We start from the raw sequence: 25,703 nt of genomic DNA, 5'->3' as shown, positions 1-25,703 counted from the left end.
TAAACAGGCCAATCAAAGCGTTCGGTGAGCTATCACCAGCTGCCGATCTACAAAGGTTTCTGTTGGTCAACCTCAGTGTAGCAGGTGTGTTGCTGTAGCAGTGTATACTGTACTGTGACAATTAGGTGAGATGGGTTGGGATCCAATAAAGCTAAGAATACATAAACATTTAAAAATTGGTTGTTTTCGACAGTTAGCTTATCCCTAACTTTCCTGTTCCAGAAAAAACCGATCTGGGTCAGTTTGTGGACGTTTACTTGGTTTACATTAAACAGAATAGGCACATTTCTACCATAGCATTCATTCTAACATTCGCTATTAGTGCTTGTTACTGGCAAGCCCACGGATAATATATGTTTTTAGAATATGGCTGCTGAAAATGCAAGAGGCAAAACAGACTAAGTTTTAAGCTTTTCTTTTCTAGAGCACAGAAAACAGTCAAGTCTGGAACCGGGTCCCAGGTTTCTCACTAAAAGCACAGTATCTTTCACTACCACTCAAAAGTTCTAGAAAGCGTGCTCAACTCTTGCAAAGTAACATCTACTGAAATGATCTCAAAATTAGTGCCTAAAAATTTTCTGCTATTTAAATAAAAATTAGAAGCCATGAAAGAGTCTAGATGCTGAACAATATTTTATTTATGCTGCCCAAAATGGCAGACTTTAAAATCATTTTGTCTTGTAGTAAAAAATGTTAAAAAAGTTAAAGCACCGATTTTTAATTGTACATTATATATTATCATGTTAATACACTATATCAAAGTACTGAAGAACATTGTTTTAATAACATGACAGACATAGCCAGTTAAATTGTATAGTTTTAACACAAGTAAAAAGTGAATTACTATCAAAATTTAATACCAAAATAAACTATTTACTTCAAAAAATGGCTTTAGAGGACCTTAAACGTTAATATATGTTAAAAGAAAGTGTCCACCAAAATGGAAGATAGATCAATATTGAGTAGATAATTAACATAACAAATTATGACACTGGTACTTTTTATTCAAAAGTTCTCCTGAGTTTGTCTCAGATAAGATTAAGGATCACAATATGATAGTCAGCTAAGGATTAATTTTAGTGTACTAACTGCTTAAGACTACGTGTAAGTTTTTAGAGGTAGGGCAAACACACCTTAAAACAGTAATATAATGTCCTTTAAATGTTGTGAAGAACTTTGCAAACATGCAGAAAAAATTTTTTTTATGTATTTTTCTTTGGTTCACTAAGCTTTCTTCTTTTTGGCACTGACTCTTGACTAGAAGAATCAAGGTGATGAAGGACCTGTCAAAAGAAAACAACTACTAAGAATAGATACTTTGCAGTTTAAATGTCTTTAAGTTTTGAGCTTTTTCATGTCTCTGAGGTCCCTTCCTTCCTTCCTTCTTTCTTCTTTTAAAAAATTGTAACTAACATACCATATCCTAAGATAGGATAGCTGGGTTCTCTAAAAGTAGGTAAATTTTATTATTGACATATTTATATATCCTGATGGCTGCTGAAAGTATAGCCTTACAAAGTATAAGGTTTTCATTAGGGATGTTGGAGTAGTTAGATAGATTTGACATTATGTTCTCAAAATAGTAAAATATTTTGAGGGGAATGAGGGGGGAGAGATTAAAAAATGAGCTGCAAATAGAGAAACATTCCACCTAGGCATCATGTAAGATTTAAATCATGTTTTGTTTTTGTATATGGTGCTTAGCAGTGCCTGATAGATTTTAGAAATTCATTGCACCCTTGAATGAATGGGAGGGTGAATTAGGAAAATTGCTAACAAGATTCTGAGTTATCAAACTTTTATTTTTCTGGTAAAACTCACTAATGATACAAATCGGATTATGATTTTGCAGAAAAAATCAAGGCTTAATACACTGGGGGAAAAATTAAAGAACCTAATATATCAGGCTATTCCATTCCCTTCTTAAGATATATAAATTGAAAACAGTATTAACCAACTAGTATATTTTTGAGATTACCCCTTTAACACTTGATTTCTAAAAAGAATCTTAAGTTTTCAGTTATCTAATTTTAACCTACTACTAATAATAAAAATTCTGGTTGAAAAAGTATAAATATTTATCTCAGAAATGACAAATACATTACCTGATTTGGTAAAATAAGGTTCCAAATATAAGACAACTGTTACAAGATTTAGGTCAGGAAAATTTTCTTTCTTCTAAGGTACTAGGAGGAGATGCTATATTTTTAGAGAACATGTGGATTTGGTAACTTACCTTGTTTCTACTTTCTCTAGAAAGCTCAGATCAAACCTGTGGCCCAATTCTAATTCTATATAAATAAAATGGCCTGAATATTCTTGTACTCTCATTTTCTCATTCTATTCATATTTTTCCTGACATAGATCTTTTAAATTTTTATTTTATTTTAATTTATTTTTGGCTGCATTGGGTCTTTGTTGCTGCGCGTAGGCTTTCTCTAGTTGCGGTGTGCGGGCTTCTCACTGCAGTGGCTTCTCTTGTTGCAGAGCATGGGCTCTAGGCACGCGGGCTTCAGTAGTTGTGGCACGCGGGCTCTAGAGTGCAGGCTCAGTAGTTGTGGTGCACGGACCTAGTTGGTCCGCGGCATGTGGGATCTTCCCGGACCAGGGATCAAACCTGTGTCCCCTGCATTGGCAGGCGGATTCTTAACCACTGTGCCACCAGGGAAGTTCCCTGATGTTGATTTTTATTTTATAAATTCCTCCAACTATTTCAGATCATTCATGGAATAAGACAGTAAATGTTTACATGGAAAAATTAATAAACCACATAGCATATTTTATTTTAAAATCACCCCATTTTTTAGAATCAAATATATTTAAACAAGATTTAGATACCAGAGCTCTGAGGTATATCCAGGAATATAATCATATTTATCATTAAATTTAATCTATAGTAATGATATTCTGATACTTGCTATTTTATTCAGCCTATATATTATTATAAGACTTACCGTTTTTGCAGATTCAAGCTGACTTCTCTTCCGATTTTCCTTAGAAGATTTTACTTGTTGATTTCCATTAGCCTCCACAAAGATAGAATAATTACTAATTGGTTATTTCTCAAAGAACAACAAACATGCTTTTTCAACCGCAGGCAGCTATATGCGGTTTTTAAAAGAACAACTTTACTGCGATATAATTCAGATACCATACAATTCATCCATTTAAAAGTGTACAAAATTAAGTGATTTTAAGTATATTCACAGAGTTGTGCAACCATCACCACAGTCAATTTTACAGCACTTTCATCCTCCAAAAAGAAATCCTGTACCTTTATAGCTATCACTCCCCTATTCCCCCATCCTCCTGCCAGCATTAAGACTTTCTGTTTCTATACAAATCCCTATTCTGGGCTTTCATATAAAGAGAACCATATAATATATATGTATATATATGTGTATATATAGTGTGTGTGTGTGTGTGTGTGTGTGTGTGTGAGAGAGAGAGAGACTGGGTTCTTTCACTTAACATAATGATTTAAGGTTCATCCAAGTTGTAGCACGTACTGGTACTTCATTCCTTTTTATGGCTGAATAATAATAGTCTACTGTATGAATAACACATTTTGGGGCTTCCCTGGTGGCGCGGTGGTTGAGAGTCCACCTGCCGATGCAGGGGACACGGGTTTGTGCCCCGGTCTGGGAAGATCCCACATGCCGCGGAGCGGCTGGGCCCATGAGCCATGGCCACTGAGCCCGCGCGTCCAGAGCCTGTGCTCCGCAACGGGAGAGGCCACAACAGTGAGAGGCCCGCGTACAGAAAAAAAAAAGAATACCACATTTTGTTTATCCATTCATCTGTTACATTTAGGTTTTTTCCCCCACCTTTTGGCTATTGTGAATAATGCTACATATGCGGTTTTTAAAATGAATATTAGATAGTGACAAATTATTAGCTGCCATAGTATTATTCTCTAAAAGTACATACTTATTTTCTGATGCTTGCAATGTCCTTTTCAATGATAACTTCCTTAGTATATATATTATTAAATATTTTCATTTCCTGCCCTTTTCTAACCATAATTCAGTCATTATTCTCAAATACAGGAGTACTTTGGTGGAGTAAAGGATAGTAAAGGATACTCATCCTAAACAGAAGCTGCCTAGGAAGAACATTTTGCTGCTAGAGGTAGTAATTTTTGAAATTCTTTTATCTCTTGCTTTTCTCAGCACACTAGTTTGAACGCTGCCTTCTACCAGTTCTTAACTTCCCATCGAGAATGTGGAAAAAAAGGATACCTAAAAATGGCACTATCATCAGTGGTGTTCTGGTAAATGTTTAACAACCAGTTCTCCGGGAGAAAGAAATCCTGAGTTGAGGCATTTGCTGATTTCCATGCTATGAATACTCTCATCATGTCCAGTTTCAAGCTGTCAACATGATGTCACTGAATAAAGAGTTGGAAACAAATGCTCCAGCATACCACTATTAGAGTGTGCTATTTGTTTCCTTACATTTTACAGAATGCTTTTTCTTCACCTCTGAACCTTTGAGAGTAACTTAAGGGTCTAAATAAATACAAATTTCTATTCAGTACAACTCATAAAACAGTCATTTTTAATGTCTTATTAACACGATAGTCCATTTACAAGATAGAACATGGGAACAGTTTGGTGTTCTAGGAAATTTCCTTGGGAGTCTGGATGATAGCATCACTTCTCAAAGCCTTTCCTGGATTCCCCTTTCTATTTTTTTTAAATAAATTTATTTATTTTTGGCTGCGTTGGGTCTTCATTGCTGCACACGGGCTTTCTCTAGTTGGGGCAAGCGGGGGCTACTCTTCGTTGCGGCACGCAGGCTTTTCATTAGGGTGGCTTCTCTTGTTGCAGAGCACGGGTTCTAAGCGCGTGGGCTTCAGTAGTTGTGGCACGTAGGCTCTGTAGTTGTAGCTCACGGGCTGTAGAGCATAGGCTCAGTAGTTGTGGTGCACGGGCTTAGCTGCTCCAGGGCATGTGGGATCTTCCTGGACCAGGGCTCGAACCTGTGTCCCCTGTATTAGCAGGCGGATTCTTAGCCACTGCGCCACCAGGGAAGTCCCTCCCCTCTCTACTGTACCTTCAGTAAAATTAACCATTCTTTCCTTTGTGCCTCTATGTAGCCTATTCAGACTGTTACTATGGCCCTGTATCACTGCTTGTTGACCTCCAATTACTACATTTTCATCTAAGAACAAGTTATACCTCCAGCACCTAGTAAAGTACCTGAAACATAGTATGTGCTTACCAAACGTTGGTCCAATAAATGAAGTATTAAAAGCAAAATAAATATGGGGGGAAATTACAAGGTTAGAATGGTAAACAAATCTAAAGAGATGCTTTTACTACCATTTTATTCTGAAAGATTTTTCCACTTCTTGTTTTGCTTTGAGACACATCAAGTTCAGATGTTTTACTGACTAACTGCTCAACCTAGAAAAGAAAATAATTACACAAAACCACATAAAATAATATAATAAAAGTTTTTCATAACAATAATGGGGGTCAAAAATTCAATCACATAAAATTTAGGGTCTTGCTATGTTGAGTTAATGAAAACCAATAATTTTGTGTTGGTTCTTACTGTCATAAAAAGTGCAAAGGTAAAGATAGTGAAACTGACACTGTACACAATTGACCATTCACTGAATTCAGAAAGTCCCAAATTATCACTAGGCACCACTCTTCCAGAAGATAAGAACTTCAGCCCACCCCCATTGAAGAAGGGCTGCACAAAGGAAGGCAGACAATCATCAGTCCCATTATTTTCATGTTGATTTTATCTAAATGTTATTTCAGGATTTTACTGTGTGTAGAAAACAAAATTAAACATGTTCTGCTCCAAGGCAACAAAAATGTATTATATAGTCCATTTGTAAATACAAAGGGTTGTGGAGTTAATAATTGCTTAAGATTTTATTTAGCTCTGAAATTCTGAGATTCTCTGAACAGTATTTAGGTTCATTACTAAACAAATCAACCAATAAAATACTCAAAACTTTTCAATGTATAATTCTCGAATTTTATTAATAACCATTCTTAATACCTAATTTTCTTCTAAAAGATCTAGAATATAAGAAAATCTGAGAAATAACTAAATAAGCATATAAGCACCTGTCTTTTGAAAAAAATAAAATTAGAAGTGAGATAGAACTGTCAAATTTATACCTGAGAATGAGAAATTGAAAGATCTGGACTTTCTTTAGACCTCATAGTTTCATCTTCTTCACAAACTACACCTGGTTCTGTTAAAAAAAATAATAGTTAAAATGGTATAAAATTGAATTGGAAGTGAATTAATTTACATTTTCATTAACTCCTTACCTCCAACTTCAGAAGATCCAGGGTTTTTTTTCTGCTCTTCCATTTTAGTTTCAATGTCAAAATCATTCTACATAATTACATGAAGGAAAAAATGGACATATTTCAAAAAGAAACTAAAACAACTGGGTAGAATATTTATGAACAAATTTGTTTTATGTGAAGGTTAAAATATAACATAACACTACAACGACCTTACACTTGCTAGAAATATCGTGGCCCTATAATTACTATAATAAGGCAACTTATTTATTCAAAGTATAAAATCCTATTTTTTTTTTTTTACTTTGCAGGGTTGCTTTAAGGCAGATGATAAAAATATACAACTTTCTCAAAAATGTATGATGGTTCTAAGAACACTTAGATCTTACTATTGTTTGAGAACACTGAATTAGACATGGTCACACAACAAGCTACTGCTTCTGTAGCTCTGGAATTTCTGTATAGATATTAGCATAAACTCTGAATATGACCCAACCCTCTTTAGGGAGTTGGGGAAGGATAAGCACAGTTATGGTATGGTAGAAATAGCAAAGGTTTAATGTCTATAATTATTATTCCCTTTGTGACATTTGTCAAAGAGCTTTAAATATTTTAAAGAACGCTTCATAAATCCCAGCCATATTTGTTTATAAGGCAAGACTGGGATTTAGGTTTTAGGAAGAAAATTCCTTATTCTTTGACTGAAATGGTTAAAAACTGAATTTTCTACTTGTAAGGATGTGGCCACAGAACCTAAATCAGAATAGTCAATCTCTATACATAAGAACTGTGGTCATAATTTAGAATAAAATGAGACAGGAGAAGACAACAAAGATGAGATTAAAGAATAATTATATTAATGATGAAAGATTTTCTGGGAGTGAGGCTATAACAAAAAAAGCTTTTTTTATACTTCAATTCATCCATTCATTCAACCAATACTGAGAATGCATTCCGTAAATCTAAGTGTTAGGGACAGGAGGATTAAAAAGATAAGACACTTTTCCTGCCTTCCAGGAACTTCCAGGCTGCTTCAGGACACTGAATTTCCAGGCCCTGAAGAAATTCAAGCATGAGCACTTAGTAGGGGTGTTGTATGGTAGAAAAGATTCCAGCATTCGTTGGGGGATTAGAGTAGTTCAGTGGTCTTCTTTTCTTTTTTTTTTGGCCGCGCCGCAGGATCTTAGCTCCCCAATCAGGGACTGAACCCAGGCCCTGGCAGTGAAAGCGCTAAGTCCTAAACACTGGAGCACTAGGGAATTCCGTGGTTTTCAAATTACACTCCAGACCAAGGGGTTTCCTCAGAGTTCACCATGAGGGTAGATGAGGTGGTGAGTGGCTGGGCATCCAGGACCATTCCCTACTTCATTCACAGTAGTTGTGCTTTTAAATTTCTGAGAATAATGTTGTTTGCATCCAGGTAAAAAGTTTTAAAACCTTAACCTTCTTTAAGGTCCCTTCCAAACTCGAGTTTATGATTGTAATAAATATTTATAGCTATTAAAGTCCTCAGAATTGAATCAAACATTCATTACTCTTGTTCTTCATAACTCTTTGAATATACTTACACTTACATAATGCTCCTGTTCATCTTTGAAATCATCTTTGTCCATAAGAATTTTTTGAAGTGGTGTTCTTAATTGTTTTGGTGATAATACAGATGAATCAATATTTTCTATTCGTTCTTTCTCAGTGGTCACTTTTACTTTGAAGGTGTGAAAAGGTGTTGGGATTTCTCCCACATTTAAGTACATAGGCTCCCCTTCAAATATCACTCCTTCATAATTACCATCCTTAAAACCAGGAGGCTGGTAACCTGGGGGTGTAACTGCAGAAAAGTAAGTATAAACTGTGCTGTTCATGAAACTGAAGAAAATACATTAATTTTTATTATTATAAAATATATGCAGATTAAAGAAATTTCAAATAGTATAGAAGAACATATAATAAAAAGTAAAAATCACTCTCCTACTATCTCCAAGTTCCTATTTTATTCCTTAAAGGTAAACTTTTTTCCCTACTCTTGACTGACTACGTGACCTTGAGGAAACTACTTGTCATCCTTGATTTGGTTTCCTCATCTGTCAAGTGGGGCAAATACTGGTACCTACCTCATAGGGTCACTGTGGTATTAAAGTCTGTAAAATGCTCAGAACAGAACTGGCACAGAGTTAAGTGTTCAATAAATGTTAGTTATTATTGTTGATGCTTTATGTTCTTCTAGAAGATACGATGCATGTAAAGTATAAATTTTATATATTTATATAATAAATATATAATATTTAAATTATATAATAAATACATGTATATCTCTTTAAAAAATACAAATGAGATCACACTCTTCTGTACCTAGCTGTTTTTAACATCACCTTTTTTTAAAAATTTATTTTTATTTTTGGCTGCGTTGGGTCTTCGTTGCAGTGCGTGGGCTTCTCATTGCAGTGGCTTCTCTCATTGTGGAGCACGGCACGTGGGCTTCAGTAGTTGTGGTGCATGGCCTTAGTTGTTCCACGGCATGTGGGCCAGGGCTCGAACCCGTGTCCCCTGCATTGGCAGGCGGATTCTTAACCACTGCGCCACCAGGGAAGCCCTTTAACATCACCTTTTAATCTGTTTTTAATATTTTTTGGATAACAATTTATCAGCACATTCTTTTAAATAGCTTGCACAGCACTACTATATAGATGCACCATAATTTATTTACTCAGTCCTCCAATAAACAACTCAAGGTTGTTTCCAGTTTGTTCCTGGTTTAACCAATACATTATGAAAATCCTCATAAACATATAACCTTGCAAGGTTGTCTAAGTATATTCCCAAGATACTCTTCTAGCTACAGAATTTCTGGATTAAAGAGAATGTGCCAAATTTTGATACTGCCAAACTGTCCTCTTAAAATGTTACATGGCACCTATATACATTCCCTCAAGAGTATACAAAAGTACCTGCTTACTCCCACACCCTTGCCAACAATGATTTTACAAGTTTTACTGATCTGATAACTGAAAAATGGTATCTCATTGCTTCACTTCCTTAGTTATGAGGTTGAACTTCACATGGACATGTTCAGACCACTGGAGAAGTTGTGTATATTTTTTCAAATACTGATATTAAATATAAATTTTATAATTTCAAAAAATATATAACAATTTAGGTGCTTACAAACATTTGGGATGGAAACTGTTTCGATGACAAGAAAATATACAGATACCAACTGAAACAGGATGAACTGGAAATAGTACCTTCATCGTAGTAAAACAGTTTCATGGTCAAACAAACATCATTAGGTAAAGGTCCCAGATTTTGCATTAGAACATAAATCTTGCGAATGAGAAGAATACTTGCTTTCTTGGTGTCAGCAGGTGACGTACTAGATTCACCGCTTTGGTTTTTACTGGAAGAGAATCACACATTAATTTCTTTTATAGCACCCATGGCTTCTAATAACATAACTTCACATTTTACTACTTGAGATTCTTATTCCCATTAAAGCATTAAGTTGTTAAGAATTGTGATATAATGTGTTTTAATGCCACTATTATAAAAATTAATATCGCTGTTAATATTATTATAAACTATTTTACATATATTAAATTAATATGCATCTTATACAAGATGTTTAAAGGAAACGAATGATGGACTTTTATTGTATTTCTTTTATTTTAATTTTTTAAAATTTATTTATTTTATTTTTGGCTGCACTGGGTCTTCATTGCTGTGCACGGGCTTTTCTCTGGTTGCAGAGAGCAGGGGGCTACTCTTCGTTGCTGTGCGTGGGCTTCTCATTGCGGTGGGTTCTCTTGTGGAACACGGGCTCTAGCCATGCAGGCTTCAGTAGTTGTGGCACATGGGCTCAGTAGTTGTTGTCCACAGGCTCTAGAAAGCAGGCTCAGTAGTTGTGGTGCACGGGCTTAGTTGCTCCGTGGCACGTGGGATCTTCCTGGACCAGGGATCGAACCTGTGTCCCCTGCATTGTCAGGCAGATTCTTAAGCACTGCGCCACCAGGGAAGCCCTTTACTGTATTTCTAATAACTTAAGCATACAGTGGCTTTCCTACTCTTTGGCTCTGTTTCACAATCAAAACAGTATATAATTAGCCACAGAATTCTGGCTTGCAGCCACTCCAAGAATATTCTGTATCCTTGATGGTTAATTGGGGATGCTTGAGAAATTTCAGAATTATTCCTGAAGTTTAGCTATATAGTATTAATAAGTGGTAACCTGTAATACAAAAAGAAAACTATAGAACAATACCTTATGAAGTCCATGATTGGTCCATTACTGGTGTACTTGAATTTAAACTGGTAACATTCTGAAATTGTCTTAAATAGAAAATACTGCAGTTATGAATCTGATATACAGTACTGGTGGCCAAGTAGCTATATATAGCTTTTGTATGACTCACCATTTATTTAATAATTTTTTCTGCATGTTAATCCCTATTCGTCCATTGAAACTTTCCAGTCCTAATAGTCAATTCCCAGGGTCTGGGATTCGGGGCTTCAGTGTTGGAGAGATAGTTATTCCCTCGGTCATTGCAATGTATGTTTTACATACCAGAGGGAAGGAACTCCTTAGCAGGCAGGTGAGGGAGGCAGCACATCTCTTCCTCTAACAGAATGACTAAGCACAGGGCTTCAATCCTTGGTAACCACAAGCAAGTCATTTAAGCCCCCTAAGTCTCAGTTTCCCCAGCTAATAAAAGGGGTTGAAAATAGTACCTATCTCATTGGTGCCTATGAATATTTATCAAATGGGATAATTTATATATTTTATTTATTTTATTTTATTTTATTATTATTTTTTTTTTGCGGTACGCAGGCCTCTCACTGTTGTGGCCTCTCCCGTTGCAGAGCACAGGCTCCGGACACGCAGGCTCAGAGGCCATGGCTCACGGGCCCAGCCGCTCCGTGGCATGTGGGATCTTCCCGGACCGGGGCACGAACCCGTGTCCCCTGCATTGGCAGGCAGACTCTCAACCACTGCGCCACCAGGGAAGCCCTGGGATAATTTATATAGAGCCCTTAATAAAGTATCTGGCACACTAAGCATTCAATAAATATTAGTGCATCAGCAATGTTGCTCTTTTACTGAAAGAAAAAATGTGCAACTATAAAACATCTTCAGATGTACATTTTCTGTACATTTTCTGAACAGTTAGTTTTTGAGCAATCAAATAATTCATAGCCTTTGCCCATATGATTTCATCACCATGGGCATATATTAAGCATTAATTGTAGGCTTAATTTGTAGTATCAAAGAAAAAACATTCCTAGCTCTCTTGAAGCTCTAATACTTTTATTGCTTTCTTTATATTCCATTGCTCACTTAGGAATGGGGTTAGCTTTCTCTTTCTTTTTTAAAAATCTGCTTCTCCATGAGTGAAGGAAACACGATATTGTAACAGCTATAGTGTAATGGGTAAGCACTCAGATCATGAACTGGCCTTCTTAGGTCCAAATTCTGGTTCTGCCACTATGACCTTACACAAGAAACCTTGTGTCTAGGTTTCCTCATCTATAGAGTGGAGATGATAATGATATATTACCTCATGATGGTTATAATGAATAAATGAGATAATGCACATGAAACCCCAAAGAACAGAGCCTAGGAATAGTAAGCACTCAGTAGATCTTTCCCCTTTGTTTCTTGTCTTCTGGTTTTCCCTTTCATTTATTATAACCCTTTCTTTCCTTTAATTGTCAGATGAACAGGTAGATGTGACTGGATTGGGGTGAATATTCAAAGATTAAGGATGAGTATCTTATTTTTCTCAAACTCAAACATTTTATAATTCTAAAAAAAGAATATAATTAAAAAATATTGCAAAGAACCAGAAGTCAGGAGATTTAGGTTATTTCTAGTGGTTTGTCTTTGTGGCCTAGGCCCAGTCACGTAATCTCTCTTGTAGTAAGTGTATTAATCTGTTTAAATATAACAATACAAGCCCTGTCTTACCTCAAAAAGGTCTTTATGAGGCTCAAATTTTGAAAATATATGTGAAAGTGCATTGATAAAAGCACAGTTAAAAGCACTGGATATTATTATATTTTTATGTTACTTATAGATATTAGAGGCATTATGGGGGTTTTTTGGCATTATTTTTTTTAATAACTTAAGCATACTTACCTGAGGGTCTTCTGGATTACTATATACCTATTTAAAAATAATTTACAATTTAGTAAATTGTAGAGGCTAAGTATTCAAGGAGAACTAAATTGGATGTTTAGACTAAAATATTAAATGAATTCAGTAAAACAAAATACAAAACGACCCCCTCAAAATATTAGCTACTTTTCCATTGAATAGATCAGTAGTTTGTATCAAGTGACATGATCAATAGGTGGTTTTAATGTTATTTAATTAAGCAAGGCTGAATTTGACAGTCTTTAAAAAAGAATATACAATTTAAAAATACTTACAGCTAGAACAACCAACCTTAGCTGAAACAAAACAAAGAACAAAAATCTTATTTTTTAAAATTAATTAAATTTTTATTATCATAGTTTAAATATTATGTTTCAGGTGTACAACATAGTGACTCACAATTTTTAAAGGTTATACTCCATTTATAGTTATTATAAAATATTGGCTATATTCCCTGTGCTATACAATATATCCTTACAGCTTATTTATTTTATACACAGTAGTTTATAAAAATCTTATTTTTATTCTATAAAATATTTGTGCATGATGGACCATAAGAATTCTTTGTCCTATTTCAACATTTATTCCTAATAAAAATAATCTTACATTAAATAGACTTCATATGATGCATGTAAAGCAATACCTCAGATATCTTTCTCTATTCCCCAAAATATCTATTTCTAGTTGACTTACTGAAAGTTGAAATTCATATCACTAACTTAAGCAAACAGGGGCATTACTGCCAGTTACAAGGAAAATATGTATTGTGAAATAACACATTAAATATTACCAATATGAGAACTGATTCTGAAAAGAGAAAAAGAGAGTTCAGAGCCCTGCTCATTTAGTAAAGGGAAGAGGCTTTGGAGACTATAGGAAAAGAGAATCACAGGAAATCATTCACTCAAGTAATCTGCCAAAATCTGAGTCATCCTTGATTTGGATCTTTTCCTTATACTCCAGAACCAATCGTCAACAAGTCCACTCAGTTCTGCCAGATATATCCTGAATCTTCTCATTTTTCTCCTTTGCCATCCTGGTCTAAGCCACCATTATTTTTTATCGGTACTGTAGTAATGGATTAAGTGTCATTCTCCTTAATTCCAATCTTATTCTCCTTGTACAGTTCATTCTCTAAATAGCAGTTCAGAGTGATTTTTCTTTTAATTTAGAATATAAATCAAATGATGTTACATTTCTACTCAAAACCTTCAAATGGCTTTTATTTACACCTAAAATAAAATCCAAACTCTTTTTTTTTAAAGACTTTTTTTTTCTTTTTTTGATGTGGACCATTTTTAAACTCTTTATTGAATTTGTTACAATATTGCTTCTGTTTTATGTTTTGGTTTTTTGGCCCTGAGGCACGTGGGATCTTAGCTCCCTGATCAGGGATTGAACCCGCACCCGCTGCTTTGGAAAGCGAAGTCTTAACCACAACCACTGGACCTCCAGGGAAGTCCCAAAATCCAAACTCTTTACCTACACAGCTCTGAATGCTCTGGCCCTGTCCATCTCCACAGGTTCATCTGCTGCTGCTCTCTTGCACTGCTCACTACACTCTAATCATTCTGGCCTTCTGTTTGTTCCTTGAACTCTCCAAACTCCCCTCCAACTCTGCATTTGCTGCTCTGTCAGGAATATTCTCCCAAAATCAGTGCCTAGCTGGTTTCTTCTAATTCAAGTCTCAGCTTAAATATCATCCCCTCAGAGAAGCTCCTCAGACTACTCTATCTAAAGTTACCCCATCTCTCCATTTGCCACATACTTTTTCTTAAAATGTTAATGGCAGTTAACACTATTGGATGTTATCTAATTTCCTTGTTTTATTGACTATTTTCCCATTATAGAAGGGACCCTCTTTGTCTTGTTGACCACTGTTAGCTTACCCAGCTCCTACCTAGAATACGTGCCTAGCACAGAGCAGGCACTCAATATTTAATGAATATTAAATACATTATGTCTTAATGAGGGAGGTTGGTGACCATGGATAAAATTTTATCTTTTTCATAATTTTTTTTAGAGTTGGACTTCTTTGTATATATTGATACAAACATAAGCTAAGTAACTATACAAAAAGGCTTGTCACAATTTAACCTAGACTACAAGTAAATTTATTTCTGAACTCTCATGAAGAAATAACTTATTAAATTATTAGTATAAACATGATTACGGAAGGCATGTGAAACTAATGAATAAACTATTTTAAAAGACTTTTTAATTCATTAAGTTTTTGTAAGTTAATATGTGTTATTAATACAAATGAGTGTTAACAACCAAAACTTGGCAAAATTCGTTAAGTAGTAATTCTGTTTGCTTTAAATGAGTTGAAAATCAGTCTTTAAAATATTCAAATTTTCAGCTTTGGACTGGCCTATGCCCAAGTTAGTTTAAGTTAATCTTTTACTACATGTAACGGCTGTTACATTTGTAGAATATAAACTGTAGAAAAAAAGGATAAAGAGATACCGACTTACATATTTTTTCTGTAAAGCATCATAGCATCCGGACATCCTAAAAAATAATCAAGGATTCATTTTTAGACTGAATGCACTTCCAGAAAATAGTTCTTTTAATAAGTCTCCATATTATCTCATTACTAAATAATACACGGTTTTATTATTAAAGCTTCCTTCTTATTAACTAGCTTAAAATAATAAAACAAAACAATGTGGCAGAAATATAAAATGTCAATAGCGGATGGAAGGAAAGGAAGATAGAAAATATCTGGCAGCTATTTGTGAGGAACAATAATAGGAAAGTGAAGCCTGCTCACATGGAGCATGAAATAAAGTAAAATTTTAATGCAAAAATCCAAAGACCTGCAAAAATGGTATACAGTTAAAGAGGGAATCACTAAAACTGGGTTAAACACTTAAAGGTATCCAAGGCACAAAAAAATGTGATTTAAGAAAAAATAATTTTCTTTCATTAGGTATTTCACTTACCACTTCAATAACTGTGTAGATCCTGGACAATTCTTCTGTTCTCTCAGAATTTTGACACACATATCTAAATGCAAAAATAATGATATAAATATAGAGCTACTTAAGATTAGCAAACAAATAGAAATTTAAATGAAGATTATTTTCTTCAGCTGTGTATTACAGGTTTATTATTAATGGTAATTAACTTCCAGATGATTGATGTTAATATAATTAAAGGAAGAAAGTTTACATGGAAACAAATAATCTTTTTATCCTTTTTATAAAATTGCGTCATAATGATTAGGATGTATGTTGATGGGTAGAAAAATTCTTCCATTTTCAAAGCTATAGAAACTTAGATATAACACTTTCATGCCATTGTCATCCAAGAGTCTTAGCATATTTGCTATGGACTCTTATCCCAGTAAAATACTTGTAAAAGGCCAAGACGTTAACAGGCTATCAGATAGAGCCCTGTAAGGAAGCAATAAGTAATATAGTGGAAAGGATGAGGTCTCTCAGTCTCAGGTTCCTTATCAGAAAAGTAGGAATAATATCTAACTCATAGGTCTGTAATGTGAACTAACAAGATATCATACATAACATGGTGCTTAACATATTGCCCACAGAGTTGGTGTACAACGTTAGGTATACATTATGTGCTAGGCAATAAGTTATTATTATAGTATAAACTGGCTCTATTTTACTTCTTTAAAATAACACAAGAACATACACTACCACTGTAGGAGGCTATAAATAGGATGTTTTTGCTATTTACTTCATCATTATAAGAATAATGTCAGGTGATATTATACTTGAGAGATTAAGGGAAATTTTTATGATTAAGTGCTTTCAAAGGTATTGAATATACTTAAAAAAAAATCACTTAGATGTCCACACAAAAACTTGTACAGGAATGTGGCATTATTTATAATAGCCAAAAAGTGGAAACAACCCAATGTTCATCAACTGGTGAGTGGATAAATAAAATGTGGTATATTCATATAATGGAATATTATTTGGCCATAAAAAATGAAGTACTAATCCATGCTACAAAATGGATGAACCTTAAAAACATTATGCCAAGTGAAAGAAGCCAGTCACAAAGGACCACATATTGTATGATTTCATTTATTTGAAATGGCTAGAATAGGCAAATCCATAAAGACAGAAAGTAGATCGGTGGTTGCCTAGGACTGGGAAGTGGGGGAAGTGGAAAGTGACTTAATGGGTATGGGGTTTCCTTTTAAGGTGATGAAATGTTCTAAAACTGACTGTGGTGAATATACCCAAAATCAATGAATTGTGCACTTTAAATGAGTGAATTGTTAGATATGCGAATCATATCTCAATAAAGCTGTCATTATAAAAACAAAATCTCTAAGTCAAAAATTATCATTTTAGAGCAAGCCAAAATAAAAATAACATCTTTAAAGAAAGTCTTTAAATAAACATTATATTACCATATAGATATCTTGTTCCATAAGCACATTCTGGGAATATTCCTCTCAAATACGTGATGCAGGATATTGAAACTGCTAGAAGCCTCTTCACTAACACTAAAGACTGCTGCTCAGTTGATATCTTACTGGGAAGTACAAACGCACTCTAAATTCAAGGGAAATTAAAACATTTTATTTAGATTTACTAAAAATACAGTCTTCCTGAACTTAAAAGTAGATCTAATTTTTTGCATAAGCATGGTACCTTCCCAAAGAATTCTTAACCATAGCAGTTAGTAATCCCCCCAAAATCAGAGTGGCTTCTAAAATGTGAGGGTGTTTGCAGGGTAGCAGCCTAAAGGTAACATGCAAAAAGTGCTTAAGAATCGTGTTAGAAATCCCTGCACGTTAACTGTCTGTAACTGCATAATACATGGATAGATAACATTGATTTTTCTCTTTAGTCACTGACTGGGTTTAACACAGGTAACTGTAATGCAAGATCTGTGAAGGGAAGACAATTTTATCTTTGTGGGGCACAAAAATTCATTTTCTAGAAGCGGACTGCTATTAGTGATAATTTCATCAAAGGAACCTAATAGCATTCACTGATACCTAATGTGAACTGAATTTGAACCAGCAATTTAATACAATGCATCAAGCATCCAATAGAATTCTCCATTAATTCAACTTAGTTTAGCAAATATCTTCATTCTTAAAACATTGAGTTTACTGATATCATTAAACCCTCAAAGAGTTGACTCTAACTTTCAAACATAAAAATAGGTGAGACTTCAAGAAACAATAAAATTAGCTAAATTAAAATACATTAAAATACAAGATCATAAAAAAAAAATACAAGAAATCATACCATGGAGGTTCTCTGCAATTGTGCAGTGGCCATCCTCTGATAAAGTATTTTCTTTAATTCAACCTTGTGACACAAATACAAGCTTTAACTTCAGATCTTATTTTTATCACTAATTTCGTTTACTATATGTAAAGTCAGAAAGAATTTTATGTGACTAAATGACAGGATTTTCACTGATACCTAATGTGAACTGAATTTGAACCAGCAATTTAATACAATGCATCAAGCATCCAATAGAATTCTCCATTAATTCAACTTAGTTTAGCAAATATCTTCATTCTTAAAACATTGAGTTTACTGATATCATTAAACCCTCAAAGAGTTGACTCTAACTTTCAAACATAAAAATAGGTGAGACTTCAAGAAACAATAAAATTAGCTAAATTAAAATACAAGATCATAAAAAAAAATACAAGAAATCATACCATGGAGGTTCTCTGCAATTGTGCAGTGGCCATCCTCTGATAAAGTATTTTCTTTAATTCAACCTTGTGACACAAATACAAGCTTTAACTTCAGATCTTATTTTTATCACTAATTTCGTTTACTATATGTAAAGTCAGAAAGAATTTTATGTGACTAAATGACAGGATTTTTTTTTAACTTAGAATCTTCGAAAACATTCATTTTTCTATAGAACTCTTTTGAGTAAAGTGCTAATTTTAAACCATTTGACTAGCAACCCTCATATAAAAGGGTTATTAATAGAGCTCTTTAGAGCTTCCCTGGTGGCACAGTGGTTGAGAGTCCGCCTGCCGATGCAGGGGACACGGGTTCGTGCCCCGGCATGCGAAGATCCCACATGCAGCGGAGCAGCTGGGCCGTGAGCCATGACCACTAAGCCTGCACGTCCAGAGCCTGTGCTCCGCAACGGAGAGGCCACAACAGTGAGAGGTCCGCGTACTGCAAAAAAAAAGAGAAAGCTCTTTAAGAGACCTTGTGTGTGTGTGTGTGTGTGTGTGTGTGTGTGTGTGTGTGTGTGTGTGTGTGTGTGTGTGTGTGTGTGTGTGTGTGTGTGTGTGTGTGTGTGTGTGTGGTACGCGGGCCTCTCCCCGTTGTGGCCTCTCCCGTGGGAGGTGGGAGGTAACAGGAAAAGACATTAAAAAGCAAAAGAATAAAAGAAAAGGGAAAGAAAGGAAACAAAGAAAACAAAAACGAAACAAACATGTATTACGTAAGGTCTGAGGGTCTGGCGGCAGCGACCAGGAGAGAGGCATGACGTGGCATGCGCTTTGCCCGATGCGCTTGCGCCTTCCTTCTACGGTAGCCGGCAGAGGCGACTCAGTAGCCTTTTGACCTTTGGTCGGTGTCGCCTTTCCCGCCAAGAGCAGCGCAAGGTGCGCTGGGAACACCGAGAGCCTGAAAGACTCCTCTCAGCCAGAAAAGCCGCACGTCAGCGGGGGAAGGTTAACAGCATGTGCTAAGAATTCCCGATATACATAGCCGTCTTACAGTGACCAACGTGTTCTCAACGGCCATTTAATTAGTCAAATTAATTTCTGATTGTTTTCTAACTTTTGATTTTGTTATTGGATGTACCACATACTGCTTTCACGCTTTACAGTTCCTGTGTCTTCAGGAAACCAGCTGCCCTAGCAGTCTCCTATCTAGATGTTTCCACTGTGCTATGTCTGTGGGGACAGTGTTAGCTTTACTGTAATTAATGTCTCATTTAGAAGCAAAATAAAACTCAGAGCTGGTAGGTAGTTGGAGATTGTTTAGTAATACAAACGTCTTAGTTTGCAGATTGTTCTACATGCACATAAGTTGTGTTAGTCGTGTAGATATATATTAATTTCTCATAAACTTTGGTATGTCTGCATTACCAGTTAGAAAACAGCCACCCCAGATATGAAAAGATTTTCGCAGAGTCAATTAGGAGAGGAATGAAGACCAGAACCCTGTTTTCAGGGTCAAAAGTAGTGAAAATCCCCTGGTCTATTTATTTTGCTTCATATTTCCCTTACACTTAAAGTTTTGTAAATAATTAAACAGAAACCTCAATTAAATAGAGTTGGGAGATCAGAATGGGGAGTTCTCATGCCCTGAGAGGGAGCAGAGTCCAATAGGAAGGACTCCAAAGAGTACTTCCCAGGACTTCTGCTGCCAGTGTCCTTGTCCCCATGGTGAGCCACAGCCACCCTCTGCCTCTGCAGGACACCCCCCAACACTAGCAGATAGGTCTGGTTCAGTCTCCTATGGGATCACTGCTCCTTCCCCCTGGGTCCTGATGCACACACTACTTTGTGTGTGCCCTCCAAGAGTGGAGTCTCTGTTTCCCCCAGTCTTGTCCAAGTCCTGCAGTCAAATCCCACTAGGCTTCAAAGTCTGATTCTTTAGGAATTCCTCCTCCCGTTGCCGGACCCCTAGGTTGGGAAACCTGACGTGGGGCTCAGAACCTTCACTCCAGTGGGTGGACTTCCGTGGTATAATTGTTCTCCAGTTAGTGAGTCACCCACCCAGTGGTTATGGGATTTAATTTTATTGTGATTGCGTCCCTCCTACCGTTTCATTGTGGCTTCTCCTTTGTCTTTGGATGTGGGGATCTTTTTTGGTGAGTTCCAGTGTCTTCCTGTGGATGGCTGTTCAGCAGTTAGTTGTGATTCTGGTGTTCTCGCAAGAGGGAGTCTCATATGTTTTTGTTTTTTAATTTAATTTTATTTATTTTTTTATACAGCAGGTTTTTTAAAAATTTAATTTTATTTATTTTTTTTGTACAGCAGGTCCCTATTAGTCATTAATTTTATACACATCAGTGTATACATGTCAATCCCAATCTCCCAATTTATCACACCCCCACCCCCATGCCCCACGGCTTTCCCCCCTTGGAGTCCATACATTTGTTCTCTACATCTGTGTCTCAATTTCTGCCCTGCAAACTGTACCATTTTTCTAGGTTCCACATATATGTGTTAATATATGATATTTGTTTTTCTCTTTCTGATTTACTTCACTCTGCATGACAGTCTCTACAAATGACCCAATTTCATTCCTTTTTATGGCTGAGTAATATTCTATTGTATTTATGTATATACCACATCTTCTTTATCCATTCGTCTGTTGATGGGCATTTAGGTTGCTTCCATGACCTGGCTATTGTAAATAGTGCTGCAATGAACATTGGGGTGCATGTGTCTTTTTGAATTATGGTTTTCTCAGGGTATATGCCCAGTAGTGGGATTGCTGGGTCACATGGTAGTTCTATTTTTAGTTTTTTAAGGAACCTCCATACTGTTCTCCACAGTGGCTGTATCAATTTACATTCCCACCAACAGTGCAAGAGGGTTCCCTTTTCTCCACACCCTCTCCAGCATTTATTGTTTGTAGATTTTCTGATGATGCCCATTCTAACTGGTGTGAGGTGATACCTCATTTAGTTTTGATTTGCATTTCTCTAATAATTACTGATGTTGAGCAGTTTTTCGTGTGCTTACTGGACATCTATCTGTATGTCTTCTTTGGAGAAATGTCTATTTAACTCTTCTGCCCATTTTTGGACTGGGTTGTCTATTTTTTTAATATTGAGCTGCACGAACTGTTTATATATTTTGGAGATTAATCCTTTGTTTATTCGTTTGCAAATATTTTCTCCCATTCTGAGGGTTGTCTTTTCCTCTTGTTTGTAGTTTCCTTTGCTTTGCAAAAGCTTTTAAGTTTCATTAGGTCCCATTTGTTTATTTTTGTTTTTGTTTCCATTATTCTAGGAGGTGGATCAAAAAAGATCTTGCTGTGATTTATGTCAAAGAGTGTTCTTCCTATGTTTTCCTCTAAGAGTTTTATAGTGTCCGGTCTTACATTTACATCTTAATCCATTTTGAGTTTATTTTTGTGTATGGTGTTAGGGAGTGTCCTAATTTCATTCTTTTACATGTAGCTGTCCAGTTTCCCCAGCACCACTTATTGAAGAGACTGTCTTTTCTCCATTGTATATCCTTGCCTCCTTTGTCATAGATTAGTTGACTGTAGGTGTATGGGTTGATCTCTGGGCTTTCTATCCTGTTCCATTGATCTATATTTCTGTTTTTGTGCCAGTACCATATTGCCTTGGTTACTGTAGCTTTGTAGTATAGTCTGAAGTCAGGGAGTCTGATTCCTCCAGCTCCCTTTTTTTCCCTCAAGACTGCTTTGGCTATTCGGAGTCTGAATAGCCCCAAAGAGTCGTATATATTTTTAATGGCATTGTCCAGTGGACTCCTAGTTCTGGAATGTTTAAGTCCTCTTGTTTCTTTACCTTTTTTTTTATCCAGTTAAAAGTTTTGTCAACTTCTATGGTGTCTCCCAGACTTGCTCTTTGTTTTTGATTTGTTTGTAATTTTTTTCCTTTATTCACAGTTACAAATTTTGTCCAGAGTTTTAGCACCACACATATACTTGCTGTAGTACCTTCAAGCTAGTATTCTTTTTATTTTCTTCAAATCATCCTATATACAGTTTCCAGAGTAAGACTTTTTTAAAATTTCTTTTTTGATTTAACATTTTTATTTTATTTTATTTTTTGTGTAAACTATTTTATTTTTAAAAAAAGGCTTTTTATTTCTGTAAGTTTGAAATTATTATGGCTAAAAATTTCTCCTTATATTAGACATACAATAAAGATTTTTGTTAAATATTTCATTGTTCTACTTACTAGTTCAGAGGTTCTTCACCTGGGATCCATGGATTCCTAAAGGATCGATGGATAGAATTCAGAAAATCTGTGGATTTTTATGGGGAAAACAATAACATCTTTATTTTCATCAACCTCTAACTGAAAGCATTTCCCTCAATTCTGAACATAGTTCATAAAACACAGTAATATTAGCAATACTTGTAATTCTATCACCCAAAGAAAACTCAGATATTTTTGTATCACATTACAGTTTTTTCAGGTATCTTGAAATATCATTTATACTTGTCACTCTTTTAAATTTAAGATAGTTATTAACTCTTGTTATTTAATGCATTTTTAAAGAAGCATGTTTATGGTGAACTTCCTAGGATCCTTCTCAGTGATGTAAGTTGCTGAGCCAAGTGTTATTTTAGCCATGATTGTGCCTCCGGTTTATGTAAAACACACACACGTCACTTAACCCTGTTTGTATGAAATGTCTATATCTTGAGTATATCAAGAAAAATAAAGGTGAAAGCATTCTTGAAAAAAAAAGAAACATGTTTATTACTATAGCACAAAGTTATATTTAAAATTTTTAATAACTGTATTTCAATATAATCAGCATCCTTTGTAATTCTATGTATTTTATTTTATGGATTTAAAAACATTATTCTGAGAAGGTGTCCATAGGCTTAATGAGACTGACAAAGGTTAAGAACATATGTTTTTGTTCCATTTACAGTGCTTGAAAAATTGTGGGCAAAATAAAAATTAAAGAATAATCAACTAAACACTTTTTATTTTAATTTAATTTAATTTATTTATTTTGTCTGCATTGGGTCTTCGCTGTGGTGCATGGGCTTTCTCTAGTTGTGGCTAGTGGGGGCTACTCTTCGTTGTGGCGTGTGGGCTTCTCATTGCAGTGGCTTCTCTTGTTGCGGGGCATGGGCTGTAGGTGCATGAGCTTCAGTAGTTGCGGCACGTGGCCTCAGTAGTTGTGGCACACAGGCTTGGTTGCTCTGCGGCATGTGGGATCTCCCCAGACCAGGGATCGAACCTGTGTACTCTGCGTTGGCAGGCAGATTCTTAACCACTGTGCCACCAGGGAAGTCCAACTAAATACTTTTTAACTACAATATTTCTCTACACTTTTGATAATATTCATATATTATTACCATGTTTTTATAGTGAGCAATTCTTGTTCTTTAAAATGTACTTTGTGGAAAGGGAACCAAAGATAGTAAAATTAGTTTAAGTTCAGTTTAATATATATTAATGACATCATCCCATACATTTTTCATGTCATAGACATGAACTTATAAAATTTAAAATTCCTGCTACCTCTTCAGAACCTGTCTACTAATCTAGAGCAGCAATCTAATTACTCATAAAAATGTGAGTAATGAAATATTTTTAAAGAAATGCAGTTTGGTTATTTTTTCAGTATGACTAATAATTTGTCCCCAAAAGCTACTGGCCCATTGCTAATGACTAGGTAAAAATAATTTGAATTAGTATAATTACTGTTGATCATTAAAATAATTATTACAAAACGCTTGAAAATAGATTGTCTCTTTAGCATGTGTCTACTTTGACATTATTTATTTTAAACCATTTACTGAATCCTTTTATGTGAAAAGATACAATCTCAGGACATGAAGAACTTAATAGTTTCTTCCATTAAACTTGCCATAGTGCGCAGTGGTTAAGAATCCACCTGCCAATGCAGGGGACATGGGTTCAAGCCCTGGGATGGGAAGATCCCACGTGCCACGGAGCAACTAAGCCCGTGTGCCACAACTACTGAGCCTATGTGCCTACAGCCCATGCTCCGCAACAAAGAGAAGCCACCGCAATGGGAAGCCCACGCACTGCAATGAAGAGTAGCCCCCGCTTGCCAAAAGTAGAGAAAGCCCGCGTGCAGCAACAAAGACCCAATGCAGTCAAAAATAAATAAATAAACGTATTTTTTTTTAAAGTTGCCATAGCATGTGATGTATCGCATTGATTGATTTGTGTATATTGAAGAATCCTTGCATCCCTGGGATAAATCTCACTTGATCATGGTATATGATCCTTTTAATGTGTTCTTGGATTCTGTTTGCTAGTATTTTGTTCAGGATTTTTGCATCTGTTTTCATCAGTTATACTGGTCTATAATTTTTTTTTTTTGTGATGTCTTTTTCTGGTTTTGGTATCAGGGTGATGGTGGCTTTGTAGGGAGTGTTTCTCCCTCTGCATTTTTTGGAAGAGTTTGAGAAGGATCAGTGTTAACTCTTCTCTAAATGTTTGGTAGATTTCACCTGTGAAGCCATCTGGTCCTGGAATTTTGTTTGTTGGAAGATTTTTAATCACAGTTTCAATTTCGTTACTTGTGATAGGTCTGTTTATATATATATTTTAAGATATATATATATTTTTAATGCTTTTCTTTTTTTAAAAAATTTCTTTTATTTATTTATTTGGCTGCATTGGCTCTTTGTTGTTGCGCGCAGGCCCTCCCCAGTTGTGGCGAGCGGGGGCCATTCCTCCCTGCGGTGGGTGGGCCCCCCATTGCAGTGGCCTCTCCCTTTGCAGAGCACAGGCTCCAGGCACATGGGCCTCAGTTGTTGTGTCACGCAGGCTCAGTAGTTGTGACGCACAGGCTTAGCCACTCCGCGGCATGTGGGATCTTCCCGGACCAGGGCTCAAACCTGTGTCCCCTGCATTAGCAGGCGGACTCTTAACTACTGCACCACCGGGGAAGCCCTGTTTATATTTTCTAATTTTTCCTGGTTCAGTCATGGAAAACTGTACCTTTCCGAGAATTTGTCCATTTCTTCATGGTTGTCCATTTTATTGGCATATAGTTGTTTGTAGTAGTCTCTTATAATCCTTTGTATTTCTGCAGTGTCAGCTGTGATTTCTTTTCTTTTTTTTTTTTGCGGGGAGAGGGGTACACGGGCCTCTCACTGTTGTGGCCTCTCCCGTTGCGGAGCACAGGCTCCGGACGTGCAGGCTCAGCGACCATGACTCACGGGCCTAGCCGCTCCACAGCATGTGGGATCTTCCCGGACTGGGACACGAACCCATGTCCCCTGCATTGGCAGATGGACTCTCAACCACTGCGCCACCAGGGAAGCCCCTATCCTAGCTGCTTTTAATATTTTTTTGAATTTAATTTTTATTAGTTTGATTAATATGTGTCTTGGTGTGTTTTTCCTAGGGTTTATCCTGTATGGGATTCTCTGTGCTTCCTGGACTTGGGTAACTATTTCCTTTCCCAGGTTAGGGAAGTTTTTGCCTATAATTTCTTGAAATATTTTTCAGACCCTTTCTTTTTCTCTTCTTCTTCTGGGACCCCTATAATTCGAATGTTGGTGCGTTTAGTATTGTCCCAGAGGTCTCTGAGATTGTCTTCAATTCTTTTCATTATTTTTTCTTTATTTTGCTCCTCAGCAGTT

At 35.9% G+C, this 25,703-nt stretch overlaps 1 protein-coding gene across 1 annotated transcript; it reads right to left on the bottom strand.

Annotated features, from left to right (window-relative positions):
- Positions 1–618: 618 nt before the first annotated feature.
- HORMAD1 (HORMA domain containing 1) lies at positions 619–18,151 on the bottom strand. Its single transcript, XM_024765814.1, has 14 exons — positions 18,095–18,151; positions 16,820–16,964; positions 15,378–15,441; positions 14,907–14,943; positions 12,705–12,725; positions 12,412–12,438; positions 10,537–10,604; positions 9,524–9,675; positions 7,850–8,109; positions 6,303–6,369; positions 6,147–6,223; positions 5,328–5,411; positions 2,955–3,026; positions 619–1,283 (listed from the first exon to the last, which is right to left on the bottom strand). The coding sequence occupies exons 1-14, from the start codon at positions 18,125–18,127 to the stop codon at positions 1,203–1,205; spliced, it is 1,188 nt and encodes a 395-aa protein (XP_024621582.1). The 5' UTR covers positions 18,128–18,151; the 3' UTR covers positions 619–1,202.
- Between the last annotated feature and the right edge of the window lie 7,552 nt (positions 18,152–25,703).

Source organism: Neophocaena asiaeorientalis, unplaced genomic scaffold, assembly GCF_003031525.2.
Source record: "Neophocaena asiaeorientalis asiaeorientalis breed wild unplaced genomic scaffold, Neophocaena_asiaeorientalis_V1.1 scaffold474, whole genome shotgun sequence".
Taxonomy (NCBI): Eukaryota; Metazoa; Chordata; class Mammalia; order Artiodactyla; family Phocoenidae; genus Neophocaena; species Neophocaena asiaeorientalis.
Note: the sequence above shows the minus strand (reverse complement) of the source record. Positions and strands in the feature narration are given on the sequence as shown.